This window comes from Microcaecilia unicolor, chromosome 14, assembly GCF_901765095.1.
Source record: "Microcaecilia unicolor chromosome 14, aMicUni1.1, whole genome shotgun sequence".
Classification (NCBI taxonomy): Eukaryota; Metazoa; Chordata; class Amphibia; order Gymnophiona; family Siphonopidae; genus Microcaecilia; species Microcaecilia unicolor.
The window spans coordinates 38,044,025-38,057,717 of NC_044044.1; the positions used below are offsets into that span (position 1 = coordinate 38,044,025).

Genomic DNA, 13,693 nt, shown 5'->3' on the forward strand with positions numbered 1-13,693 from the left:
CGTTTTCCCTGAATGTTTGCCACCATGAGGTGGGACAGGAAGCAGATAGGGGGAGGAATTCTCAGATGGGTTGTCCAGTGGTATTGTGTATATTAAGCTGCCAGATCACAGCTTCCATGGATCTGGACCAGAGCCCATGACAAGTTAAATCTGGAAACAGAAGGCCAAGAAGTATTTTGGGAGGGGCTGTGGAGCTCTAGGTTCAAAGCAGAGGAACATTTTTCCAGATGATACAGAGAGGAAAAGATTCTTAATTCTGAGATACCAAGGGATCTTAGAGACTGGGGGATATGGGACCCAGAGTCTTGACGATAGAGGGGAGAGGCCAGCTCTGCAGGCTGGGATACCCAGGGGAGGGGGCAGCCTTGCAGGTTGTGATACTAGAAGGTCCTTTGTGATGTGGTAGAAGGGGCAACCCTACAGGATGTGGATACCTAGGGGTCAGCTTCGCAGCCTGTGATAATCTGGGGCTTTTGTGACAGGAAGGAGGGGGTAGGTATGCAGGTTGTGGTACCGAGGGTCTCAGTGATGGGGGGAGGGGGGCAGCCGTGCAAGCTGTGATCCTGATACCTTCACCATTGGGTGCATTCAGTGCACTAAATATTGCACAGACCCTTTTAAATGGTGGGTGCATCCATGCTACTCTGTTGAAGTGGAGTTCTAGCCTAATGGCTGGAACAGTCCGGGTTCAAGTCCCATTGCTGTGCTCTGTGATCTTGGGCAAGTCCTTTAGCCTCCATTGCCTCGGGTTCAGATTTTAAATTGTAAGCACTCCGGGGACAGGAAAATTCCTAAGTCACATTCAACTACTGAGAAAGACATTAATTAAACCACCCCCCTCTCCCCAATATAAGATGCATTTAAATTACGATAAGGGGCTCGGATTAACTAGTCGAGAACCCCATCACCCAGCGAAGAGTGTAAATTTCTGTCCTGCAGTTGGAGTTTTGGTACTGAACCCCCACAGGCACGGGGAGTGAGTGCGTTCTTGCTGATCTGGGCTGGAGATCAGTGGGTAGGTGTCTGACATGTGGTCCTGTCTCCCACCTTGAGTTTGCATGTTTGGATTATCTTTGATTCTAATTTTCTTGTCTCCTGAGGACTTACATTCTCAAGGTGTAGACTAGGACATGAGGTGTGACACTGGGAGAAGCAGTTCTCTTCCTGCTACTGTAAGCACTAGATGACTGCTCAATGGACCTTCTTCACTAGGCTTCAGAAACACCTCCACATGTCCCTGGGCTGAGAGGGGGAACGTTGTCTTGCTGGTGGTAGGAGAGAGCAGGGTGGTTACTTAGTGCTGCCAGTCTAACTGAGAGAGGTTGATGGCCATCTTCTGTTTCATGTTCTTTTCTCCTTCCAGGGTGCTGCTGAGTGGTGCTCACACTCTGGTGTTTTACCTGCCCAATGGAACACAGGTGACAGAAGATGGCACAGAACAGGTAAAGGCTATTCCTGCGGGATCCTTGGTTCTCACCCTTTTATTGACACAGACAGGTGGCACCTAGTTAATGAAGCCTCAGACAACGTTGTCAGATGCATGCTCATACCGATAGTGCTAACTTCAGCGTGGGTGTCCTCTCGGCCGCGCAGTGGGAGATTTCCCCTTGACCGCACCCTCTCATTTTCTGTTGTAGGTGAACTGCTATTATCGTGGCCATGTGAAGGGCTATCCAGGCTCTTGGATCAGTGTAAGCGTGTGCTGTGGACTCAGGTGCAGTATGAGATAGGAAACTTCAGGAGCAGGACCCTAGGGTTCCTCCCCTCCTCGGTGGCTCCTCAGGCTCCTCATCTTCTTCTTCTTCTTCATTCCAGGGGGCACCTTGCTGTGTCTGGAGACAGAAGCTATGATGTTCAACCTGTAAGCGGACCTGGTGACCCGAGGCATTTGTTCTTCAAGATCCAGGATATACCCTTTCCAGACGTGAAGTGTGGCATGGCCCACCCGTCCCAGTGGATGCCTTCAGGGGAAGAGCGGCCTCATCTGCACAGGGTAGGGAAGGGAGTTAGCATGGCCTGGATCCTTATAATGAGAGACGATGCAGCTCAGTGTCACCTGCCAAGTCCTGATGGATGGTATTAGAAATTGCTTGTGAGGGTTACTCCTAGGTCCCATCTCCTCCACCTCTTCCAGCTGAATATCTCTCAATTCCTTTTCAAGTTCTGGAGCTTGAGAACTGATCTGGGAAACCAAGGAAGTCTTCTAGCAAGTACCATGCACAAAAGTGCTAGTAAGCCATTGGTTTCTATCTCAGCTGGTGATTTCCTGTAGTGTCCTTACATGCTCAAGATTGCTAAGAAATCATCTGTGTGTACTCCTGTGAACTGGGGGGGTTAGCGGCCCCTGAAGCATCTGGCTTGTGGCCTTGGTCTCTATAAGAAATTCTACGGTGTCTATTTGTTGGGGAGGGGAGGAAGGGTGGAGGCATGTCCGGCTGTCGTATTTTCACTTAGCCCCCTTTGTCTCTTGTCTTGTAGGGGAAGAGGGATCTAATGAGCGAGGTGAAGTATATTGAACTGGTGATAGTTACTGATAAGAAAGAGGTGAGAAGAGGGTGGAACACCCACATCATGTTCCTGCAAGTTGTTGTATGACACCGCTTTACATATGTACTGTGCACTGCTGACATGCATGTTGTATTCTCTGTATGTGTGATGTGTTGATCTGTGTATGTATTGCGTGTTATTGCTGAAAGCTTGGGACAGGCCGACTGGAAGGACCATTTGGCTCTTATCTTCTGTGCTGTGTGTATACTGCATGTTATTGGATGATGGGGGTCTGTGTAGTTGGTGATGGCAGCATACAACATACACATTTCACATATGAGGCGGTGGCCCTCGTGCCCTGTGGTGTGACTCTGCTTCTCCCCTCTTTGGCAGTATGAATATTATCATGGGGACACCAAACGCTTGCAGATACGGATGCTGGAAATCGCCAATCAAGTGGACGTGGTAAGTGGATGCCTGTGGATTTGGCTGGTGCAGTGACAAGGTTCAGGCCTGCAGGAAGTCCCGGGGACCCTGGCGTTTGGCTTCCTGCTGTTTTTTTTTTTTTTGTTATGCTCAGCTGTTGAGCCAGCCATTATGTTACATGCATGTGGAAGCTGTCGATCATCTTTCTAGAAGGGGCATCTGAGGTTTTTGACACCTGCATATTCCTCCCAGTGTCCTCCAAGATGCCTTCCAGGTCCACCCCACCCCACCCCCTCCTGCTACCCAGCATGCATTTTGCAGTGTGAGCCTTATCAAACCATCTGCATAGCTTTGTATTTTCCCTTTGCTTCCTGATGCCAACTCTCCTCAGTCTTAGCTCCTATCTGGAAGAAAAGTCCATAATTTGTTTTTAATATAGACATGAGAAAAAGCTATTGGTTATCCCTGGGGGCAGGTAGCATGAAATCTTCCTACACTCTGGGATTCTGTCAGGTACTTGTGACCTGGACTGGATACTGGGCTAGATGAACCATTGGTCTCACCAGTCTGGCTATTCTTATCTTCTTATCTCAGACCATTCAGCTTTCCTCTGCTCTTCAGCTTTTCTTCCTTTCATCCAGTCATCTCCATTTTCTCTGAGTGCATCTTGTCTTCATCTCTGTCATCACTTTCCTTACTCTTCTCTGTATTGTCCGGCTCCTTCTCCCCTCTCAGCTTGGGACGGCAATCCCAAGCCTGGCTGTCTAAGGTAACTCTCACTCAACCTGTGCAGATCAAATCACAAAAGGCTGTAAAGAATTGTAGAGGAAATGGGGGAAATCGAGGGTCTAGTTCCAGATAAAGGAGAATGGAAAACTTCTTTAGGAAATCACACAAAGCAGATAGCTGTGGCTACAAGAGACTATTCCATTAAGCAGTTAACGGCAGGTGGTTTTGTAATACCTACAATGCATCAATTAACGTTCTCTTTTGAAGAAAAAAATGAACATTTAAGAGAAGGTTCTAGTATTAAAGGGACTGTGAGAGGCTGGGAGTAGAATTGAAGAATACGGTCCAAGGGCCTTTACTCAATCCTCATCCTTCTTGACCTGTCTGCTGCTTTTGACACTGTTGGTCATCCCCCTATTCCTTGATACGCTATCCTCACTTGTATTTCAGTGCTTCGCTCTTTCTTGATTTTCTTCTCATCTCTCCCATCGCACTTTTAGTGTATGCTTTGGTGGATCTTCTTCCATTTCTGAAGGGGCATCAACACCTCCTTTCGTCTGCTGGTTATATCCCTTTCTATGCAGTCTAGAATCCTTCTGGCCATGGCCACCACCTTGTCGCATTGTTTCATCACCTTGAGATCCTTGGATACCGTTACCCCAAGGTCCCTCTCCTGAGCTGTACTTCTCAATCTCTTGTCTCCTATCTCGTACATCTCCTTTGCATTAAATTTTATTCTTGTAATTTTTGGAGATCTCTTCTCATGGTTTGTACTCCCTTTGGAGTATCCACTCTATTGGCTATCTTCATGTCATCAACAAAAAGGCAAATTTTCCTTCTAACCCTTCAACCATGTTTTTCACAAATATATTAAACAGAATCAGACCCAGTACCGACCCCCGAGGCACTCCACTACTCTCCTTCCTTTCCTCCGAACAGATTCTATTTGCCACCGTACTCTGGTCAACCAGTTTCCAATCCACTTCACTGCTTTGGATCCTAAGCTCAATCCTCTTAGTTTATTCATGAGTCTTCTGTGAGGAACTGTATCAAAGGCTTTGCTGAAATTCAAGTAGATTATATCTAGTGCATGTTCTTTATCCAGTTCTTTGGTCACCCAGTCAAAGAAATCAATCAGATTTATTTGGCAGGATTTTCCTTGGTAAAAGCCATGTTGCATTGCATTCTAGAAACTTAACTGTCTTTTCCTTCAACAGTGACTCCCATTATTTTTTCCTACCACTGACGCGAGGCTTACGGGCCTGTAGTTTCCCACAGTTCCCTGTCCCTGCTTTTGTGAAGAGGAACCACATCCGTTCCTCTGCAACCCACGGAACCTCTCCTGTCTCTAAAGATGTATTAAATAAATCTTTAAGAGGTCTTGCCAGGATTTGTCTGAGTTCTCTCAATATGCTGGGATGTATCCCATCCAGCCCCATAGATTTGTCCTCTTTCAGATTTTCAATTTGTTTATAAACTCTTTCTTCCCGTGACGAGTGTAATATCCACTCCATTCCCAAATATACCCTCAGCAGCTGACCACTCTCCTTCTCCAGGATTTGTTTAGCACATTCGCTCTATCCTCATCACTCTCCACATGGCTATTCTCAGCATCTTTCAGTCTTACAATTCCATTCCTATCTTTTCTCCTTTCTCCAATATATCTGAAAAAGGTCTTGTCACCTCCCTTTATATCTTTAGCCAATTTTTCTTCTGTCTGCACTTTGCTTGCCGTATTTTCCTCTTTGCTTCTTTGCGTTTAATCTGGTAATCTCTTCCGCGATCCTCTTGTTGCGTTCTTCTGTATTTCTTTGGCCTTATTTTTTCAGCTACTTCTTTGGAGAACCATATAGGCTTCCTGTTTCTCTTGTTTTTGTTTACTTTTCTTGTGTAAAGATCGGTTGCCATGTTTATAGCAGCTTTCAGCTTGGACCACTGTGCTTCCACTTCACCTATGTCTACCCATGCCTTCAGCTCCTTCTTCGGGTATTCCCTTATTTAACCAAAATCAGCATGTCTGAAATCCAGTTACCTTGAGCTTTGTGTGTCCGCACTCCGCCTTTGCTCTTGGGTGGGTTCAGTCTGAGCAAAGTTCTTGGACAGGCATCCACAATCTCTCACTTCTTTCTGATTCTGCCAACAAGACGTTCCAATCCACATCATCAGGGCAAGTTGAAATGTCCCAGCAGCAGCGCATCCCCCTTTCATACCAAGCTCGTGGATATCTTCGATCAGATCTTTGTCCAGCTTTTGTGAAGGATCTGTAGATAACACCTGTGTAGGTATAGGTTTTGTCTTCTCTTTCCAGGATGATCCATGTAGCCTCTTCCTTTCCCCAGGTTGCCCGCATTTCAGCAGCTGTGACATTATTTTCCACATACAGCACCATTCCTTCACCTAAAAAGAATCTAGCACTGAATGGTGACATCTCATTCATAGGAATATAACATACATAGTAGATGACGGCAGAAAAAAGACCTGCACGGTCCATCCAGTCTGCCCAACAAGACAACTCATGTGTGCTACTTTTTGTGTATACCCTATTTTGACCTGTACCTATGCTCTTCAGGGCACAGACCGTACAAGTCTGCACAGCACTATCCCCGCCTCCCAACCACCAGCCCCGCCTCCCAACCACCGACTCTGGCACAGACCGTATAAGTCTGCACAGCACTATCCCTGCCTCCCACCACCGGCTCTGGCACAGACCGTATAAGTCTGCCCAGCACTATCCCCGCCTTCCAACCATCAGCCCGCCTCCCACTACAGGCTCTGTTATCCAATCTCAGCTAAGCTCCTGAGGATCCATTTCTTCTGAACAGGATTCCTTTATGTTTATCCCACGCATGTTTGAATTCCGTTACCGTTTTCATCTCCACCACCTCCCGCGGGAGGGCATTCCAAGCATCCACCACTCTCTCCATGAAAAAATAATTCCTAACATTTTTCTTGAGTCTGCCCCCCTTCAATCTCATTTCATGTCCTCTCGTTCTACCGCCTTCCCATCTCCGGAAAAGGTTCGTTTGCGGATTAATACCTTTCAAATATTTGAACGTCTGTATCATATCACCCCTGTTTCTCCTTTCCTCCAGGGTTTACATGAACCATATCTCTGTAATAGCAACAATATGCAAGATGTCCCTTTTACTTAGGCTATGAACATTTGTTCTCATTGCTTTCCATGTGTTAAGTTGAGTTTAGATGGTTTTCTATTTTGACATTACTTTCCCCACTGTTGTTATGTTTTTTTTTTTTCCTGGGGGTGGCTCTGAATTCCCTTGCTTCCTTTTGTTACCCAAATCTAGGGTAAAAGCCCACCATTTTGAGTCTGCTTTTAACTCTTAACCCTCTAGTCACCTGTTCAGTACCTGTGTCTGTTTTAATCATTCCCACAATTCCCTTAATTCCTTATTTCCTTTATCTTCCTCGAATAGATTGTCAAGCAGGGTCTCTCTCTTACACGTTAAGTGTACAGTGCTGTGTACATCTTCTGCACTGTAGAAATAAGTACTGTTAGCGGTACCATCCTTTCTGAGAGGCTTGGCGGAATGGGATTGGTATTTGTCAGTCTGATGTTGGGGTGAGTTAAGTTCAGCCTGCTTTGATCTGTGTAAGAGGTTCTGTCCTGTTGCCTTTGCTTTCTTAGTCATTTGCATTTATTACGGCTGCTGTAAATCTTTTGCACCTATTGGCCAAGAACAGATGGGAAGGAGGAAGGTGGTAGGAACCCTGGGGTTCTTTGAGATGTGGATCATACCCCCTTCATCACACTGTTCCCCACCCTCTCTTCTTCTCACTGGTCACATATTCCTGACCATTTCTTCTCCACAGTTTTATCGTCCACTGAATGTGCGTGTGGCTGTTGTGGCTGTGGAGATCTGGAATGAGATGGACCAGATCACTGTGGACCAGAACCCTTCGGTCACACTGAACCGCTTCTTGGCGTGGCGGGAGACCAAACTGCTGCCGCGGATCAAACATGACAATGCCCAGCTGGTGATGTAAGTGGGGAGGAGGCTTGTGTTAGTATAACTGGGGATATTGGTTGGGATCATTAGGGTTTCCTGAGGATTGGGCTAAGATGAATCGCTTTCATGCCGAGAGTGGCCTAGATGCCTGATTGCTGTGTGGGAAGCAGGAACTCTATTGCTGGCTCAGCCCACCCCAGGCGACGTGATATCCCATAAATTGAGTGGATGTGAGTTTTTCCCCCGATCCTGAGACACGCCTCAGTGTGTTGCGAAGGGAAGTCGTGGACTTGTCTGTAATGTGCACCTCATGACCAGCTTTTGCCCTGCACCACTGCTCCATCTCTTATCCTTCCTGGACCTCTTCCTGTCCCTCCCTGCTTATCAGGGCCATGATGTCTAAACTAGAAGTGTCTTTCTTGCCTCACTTCCTCGTGTTTCTTGCACAGAGGGGGTCAGTTTGAAGGCTCCGCAGTTGGTATGGCCTCCCAGACTTCCATGTGTTCCCCTGAGCGCTCTGGAGGAGTGAATGTGGTGAGTATTGACCTGGCCAGCGCCTTTCCATGTGGCGCTTCTCCCCTGTTCCCCACAGTCCCCTCTCTCTGCCATGTTGTTCCTCTCCTTTTTTTGTCTTCTGATGGTCTGTGCATGTTCTCCCAGCTTTCTTGTGAGCCATCCGCATTCTGCTTCTCCTCTCTTATTCCCCCGATTCTGGCGACATCTTCATATTCTCTACCCTGCTCTCTATTCGCTGTCTTTCCAGGACCACTCTGTCAGCACCCTGGGTGTGGCATCTACTATGGCACATGAGCTGGGACACAACCTAGGCATGAACCATGACACTACGGACAGGAAGTGTAACTGCTCCAATCTTCTTCAGGTGAAGAGCTGCATCATGGAGCCAGCCACAGGGTAAGCTTCAGATACAGCCTGGTGAGAAGAAGGGGTTCGGAGGGTCATGTGGTCTTCCTGGGGCAGCGGGTAGAAAAGGACTGTACCCTGAGATTTCAGTAACGCAGTCGGGAGCTGTGGCGGTGGGATTTCAATAATTCTTCTGTCCTGCTGACGCAAGCTTCCTCTTTTTGGCAGGTTCTTGCCTGGCTTGGGTTTCAGCAGCTGCAGCCGGTCTGATTTGGAGACCAGCTTGCGCCAGGGTGGGGGCATGTGCCTCTTCAACGTGCCGGAAGCCCAGCGCATCTTTGGAGCCCAGCGCTGTGGCAACCTCTTTGTGGAGGTGGGGGAGGAGTGCGACTGCGGGCTGGCAGAGGTAATTGCTGTGCCTGCAGGACGTTTGGCTGTCAGGGTCTCTCCCATCCCTCTTCTCACTTCTCCTTCTCTCTGCAGGTGTGTAAGGACCCCTGCTGCAATGCCACCACCTGTAAGCTGGTCCCTGGAGCCAAGTGTTCCTCCGATGGTATCTGCTGTGAGAACTGCCAGGTAGGACTTGGCCCTCTCCAGCCGTTTGCAGGAGAGCAAAGCAAGTCACCAGGAGAAAGGTTGGCAGGGTTCTGATAAGAACATAAGAGTAGCCATACTGGGAGCAAGATGCACTAAAGACGTCGGTAATTCCCGTTACCTACGGATTCCATAGCAAATCGGTAGGGAACGGGAATGCATCAACGATAGGGAATGCAAATGAGCCTACTCGTTGTAGCTCACTTGCATTCTCTATTCCTTCGGTACCTGAGTTGGAGAATCGGGACGTCCCTTTAGATTAGGCTCCTCTTCCTGGTCTCTTCAGCCAATCAAAGCGGGCTTAGCTGGCTGTTGTCAGCGAAACGCGCTCTGATTGGCTGAAGACACCAGGAAGAGGAGCCTAATCTAAAGGGACGTCCCGATTCTCCGGCAACCAGGAAAATAGAAAAATTTCGCTGTGGAGGGGTAAGTGGCACGGCGAAGACTAAATAGAAGGGGGAAAAAAACACGAGCGCCGGCAGAGCAAAAAACTGCGAAAAAAAAGATGTCTCTCACAAGTGCAGGGAGAGTACGTCCTTAAAGGATGCCCCTCACATGCGCTCCCTGCTTTTTTTTTCTTTTTTACCTTTTTTGGGGGGCCGTTTCCTTTCCGATTCCCTCACAGGAGCCCTAACGAGAGGTGCAGACCTCCCGTTAGGGTTCCTACGGTAAGGGAATCGGAAAAACGGTAGTGCAGCTCATTATAATAGCTTTTGAATAATTTGCATTCCGTTTTCGTTGCCTGCTACCGTGGCAGGGAAAATGCCCTTAGTGCATGCCCCGGGTAAACTACTTGCGTTTTAAACTGGCTGGAACCAGTTTAAAACGCAAGTTGTGGGCTCGTTAGATTTTGTGCATCTGGCCCTGGGTCAGACCAATGGTCCATCTAGCCCAGTATCCTGCTTCCAACAGTGGCCAAGCCAGGTCAGTAGGAAAGAACCTTGGCAAGACTTTTGAGTCGATGCCTAATGTTAATAGAGCGTATTGTAAGCCAGCAGGACCCTGGGTGAGATCTCTTGCTGTACAAAATAACCCAGCCCTCCGAGAAATGCCTTTCAGGAGCCTGCAGTGAGCACCGTGTGTGTGATGGGTCACTTGCTCAGTAAGAGACCTGGCTTTCACAACAGGCACCCCCAGTCTTCGCTCCTGCTGTACCCGTTATGCCTCACGGAAACTCCCAGTCAAAACCAGCATGGAGTAAAATGCTCTGGAGTGGCTCGTTAATGCGTTAACCACCCCTTTATCATATCTGGAAATCCATCTTGTGAGGGGAGGGAACTCCTGCACTTGCCTGGCCCAAGGTCTCTGGGTGTGGATTGACTGCCACATCTTCCCTGCAGCTGGTCCCCTGATCCTTGACGCCATGCAGAGAAGTCCTTTCTCTGCCCCCCCCCCCCCCCCCCTCCGTCCCCAGTTGCTGTCTGGCTGCAGCCTTTAATTCTACTGCATGGTAAACCACCGTTTGGCCAGTGACTCCGTTATTGTGGCTTTTCTGAAAAATCTCTCTGCATCTCGGAAAAGAGGGGGGAGGCCCGAACCCTTTTCCAGCATCTTGAAACCTTCTGTAGTGATAGTTCATTAGAGTCTGAAGTAAGAAATATTTTAGGGAAATTTTAAAAAGGATTCTGTGCAAGTAAACAACTGTTTTTTTTTTACCTGCTGATAAACCCCCTTCTCAAAACTGGCATCTCCCCTGCCCCCCACCCCCCAGGGGGCTGCAATTTGTGCCTGCAGATTACGTGGCATTCTTGGATGATTCTGGAGGATTTGATTTGTGTCGAGCAGGATTTTAGGGAAATCATACTATGAAATTGGTTTTCCTTGTGCTCATGGATGGACCAATGAGCTTCCGACACATTCACGACCGTGTGGTCACGTTGCTTCGCTCTTTATACAGCACGATTGGCTGCCTTTCAGTTACAGGATTCAGTTGAAAATACTGACCTTAGCACATAAGGTTCTTCACACACTGACCCCATCCTTCCTCTCTTTACACCCCAGCTCGAGCCTTCCGTTCATCCTCTGGACATGGTCTTGCAATCCCGCCTGTGTTTTGCTTTCATCTTGAGGTAACGAAACGCTCCTCTTTCTTTTGCGCAGCCCCCTTTCCGTCAAATGCTTTGCCTCTGCCCCTAAGATCAAAAGTTTCCCATAAAAGAATTTAGATCTTTATTAAAGTTTTGCCTGTTTTCTCGGGCTTTCCAGGGTGTCTCATTAGCCAAAGGTTTAGTGGACAGTACAGTTTCCTCTATCTTTTTCTTTGTTTCACTCCCCCCACTGCTCCATCCTTCTTTCTGTAACCCTCCCCCATGTTAGGCTTTCCTGTTATAAATGGTCTTCTAATTTCATTTCCCATGTCGTACACCACTTTGATTTGTTGTGAAAGGTGATATTATTAAGAGCCTAATAAACGATAAATAATACATAAGTACATAAGTAATGCCACACTGGGAAAAGACCAAGGGTCCATCGAGCCCAGCATCCTGTCCACGACAGCGGCCAATCCAGGCCAAGGGCACCTGGCAAGCTTCCCAAACGTACAAACATTCTATACATGTTATTCCTGGAATTTTGGATTTTTCCAAGTCCGTTTAGTAGCGGTTTATGGACTTGTCCTTTAGGAAACTGTCCAACCCCTTTTTAAACTCTGCTAAGCTAACCGCCTTCACCACTTTCTCCGGCAACGAATTCCAGAGTTTAATTACACGTTGGGTGAAGAAAACCTTTCTCCGATTTGTTTTAAATTTACTACACTGTAGTTTCATCGCATGCCCCCTAGTCCTAGTATTTTTGGAAAGCGTGAACAGACGCTTCACATCCACCTGTTCCACTCCACTCGTTATTTTATATACCTCTATCATGTCTCCCCTCAGCCGTCTCTTCTCCAAGCTGAATAGCCCTAGCCTCCTTAGTCTTTCTTCATAGTGAAGTCGTCCCATCCACGCTATCATTTTAGTCGCCCTTCGCTGCACCTTTTCCAATTCTACTATATCTTTCTTGAGATGCGGCGACCAGAATTGAACACAATACTCAAGGTGCGGTCGCACCATGGAGCGATAATATACAAAGAGACTTAGAGTAACGTAGTAGATGACGGCAGAAAAAGACCTGCACGGTCCATCCAGTCTGCCCAAGAAGATAAATTCATATGTGCTACTTTTTTATTTGTACCTGTCCTCTTCAGGGCACAGACCGTATAAGTCTGGCCAGCCCTATCCCCGCCTCCCAACAACATAGTAAGTTACAGCAAATAAAAGCTTTAATGGTCCATCCAGTCTGTCCAGCAGTCACATTCATTATCAGTTCTAGATTAAAATCAACAATGAACGTGATATTATATACTTGATCATGGTCTTTCTTTGGTGTTTCTGGGACATAGACCGTAGAAGTCTGCCCGGCTCTGTCTTTATGTTTCAACTACTGGAGTTGTCGTCAAAGCCCACTCAACCTATCCAAATCCGTCTTGTCATCTGTGGGACAAAGACCCTAAAAGTCTGCCCCGCACTGCCCTCGCGCTCCAAACCACTGGAGTTTCCGTCCGAGCTCTCTACAGCCCATCCTAAGAGAATTGCTATAAGAGAGACTCGGACTGTACTAGCCAACCCGGAACCGGCCTTAGTTGATACAGCCAGAGTCGCCATCTAAGCACCACTTGCCATGCAAACACATATGCAACCCTTTAAGTTTTGGGGTTCTTTTTCTAATTAGAAATCTTGTGTGTTCATCCCACACCTTTTTGAATTCAGCCACAGTTTTTCTTTCCTCCATCACCTCCCTCTGGAGGTCATTCCAGGCAGACTCCACCCTCTCCGTGAAAAATAATTTTCTGACATTACTCCTAAGTCTACCACCCAATTCATTTCCTCTAGTTTTACCGTTTTGCCTTCTCTGGAAAATACTCTGTATTAATACCTTTCAAGTATTTAAACGTCTGTATTGTAGGTATAGTGATGCTCGTTAAAAATATGTCTGCTCTCCATGAAATTTCATTGCCACTCTGTGGACAGTGGCACCAAATCTCTCCAAATACCCCGTTACTCTCCAGATAGAACTTTTGTTCCAACTATCTATTACCTTTCTATAGGGGTAGCGATACCATATACACCACTAACCCCCAGATCCGCCGAGAGACTAGGCCAGGCCCGGGGCAAGGCCACCCTGCCTCCGCCCCCCCTGGCGCTCCCCCCGCCGCTGCAGTCTGCGGTCTCACCTGCCTGCCTCCATGGCTCCGGGCCCCCTTGATTCAAAACAGCAGTCGCAGATCGCGTCTCTTCTGGCCTTCCCTCCCTGTGTCCCGCCCTCGTCTGATGTAACTTCCAGTTTCTGCGAGGGCGGGACACAGGGAGGGAAGCCCAGAAGAGAGGCGATCTGTGACTGCTGTTTTGAATGAAGGGAATTTTGCCCCCTCCCCCTCCAGCACTGTAGAGATCACACTGGCCTGTTTTATGCCATTAAAAAAAAATAAATCTTTTGTAGTAAAGATGAAGGATGTTCTTTCAGGGAGGATCGCAGGGGACACTATTGTCCTCAGTTTTATTGTAAATTTTAATGGGTTCCTCGAAGGGGAATTTCTCATAAATTGGATATTATATCTAGGTCAATGCATTCCTCATGATGCTGGTGGATCA

The 13,693-nt window shown here is 47.5% G+C and overlaps 1 protein-coding gene across 5 annotated transcripts in view; it reads left to right on the forward strand.

The window, feature by feature from the left end:
• ADAM15 (ADAM metallopeptidase domain 15) overlaps window positions 1–13,693 on the forward strand; it is a 37,842-nt gene that overhangs the window by 9,180 nt on the left and 14,969 nt on the right. For all 5 annotated transcript variants that reach the window (XM_030187128.1, XM_030187131.1, XM_030187132.1 and 2 more), the window contains exons 4-13: window positions 1,364–1,442; window positions 1,638–1,714; window positions 1,816–1,993; window positions 2,479–2,544; window positions 2,881–2,952; window positions 7,474–7,643; window positions 8,060–8,144; window positions 8,374–8,522; window positions 8,700–8,877; window positions 8,955–9,047. In XM_030187128.1, coding sequence (XP_030042988.1) covers window positions 1,364–1,442; window positions 1,638–1,714; window positions 1,816–1,993; window positions 2,479–2,544; window positions 2,881–2,952; window positions 7,474–7,643; window positions 8,060–8,144; window positions 8,374–8,522; window positions 8,700–8,877; window positions 8,955–9,047 — 1,147 coding nt within the window. The remainder of the gene's footprint in view (window positions 1–1,363; window positions 1,443–1,637; window positions 1,715–1,815; window positions 1,994–2,478; window positions 2,545–2,880; window positions 2,953–7,473; window positions 7,644–8,059; window positions 8,145–8,373; window positions 8,523–8,699; window positions 8,878–8,954; window positions 9,048–13,693) is intronic.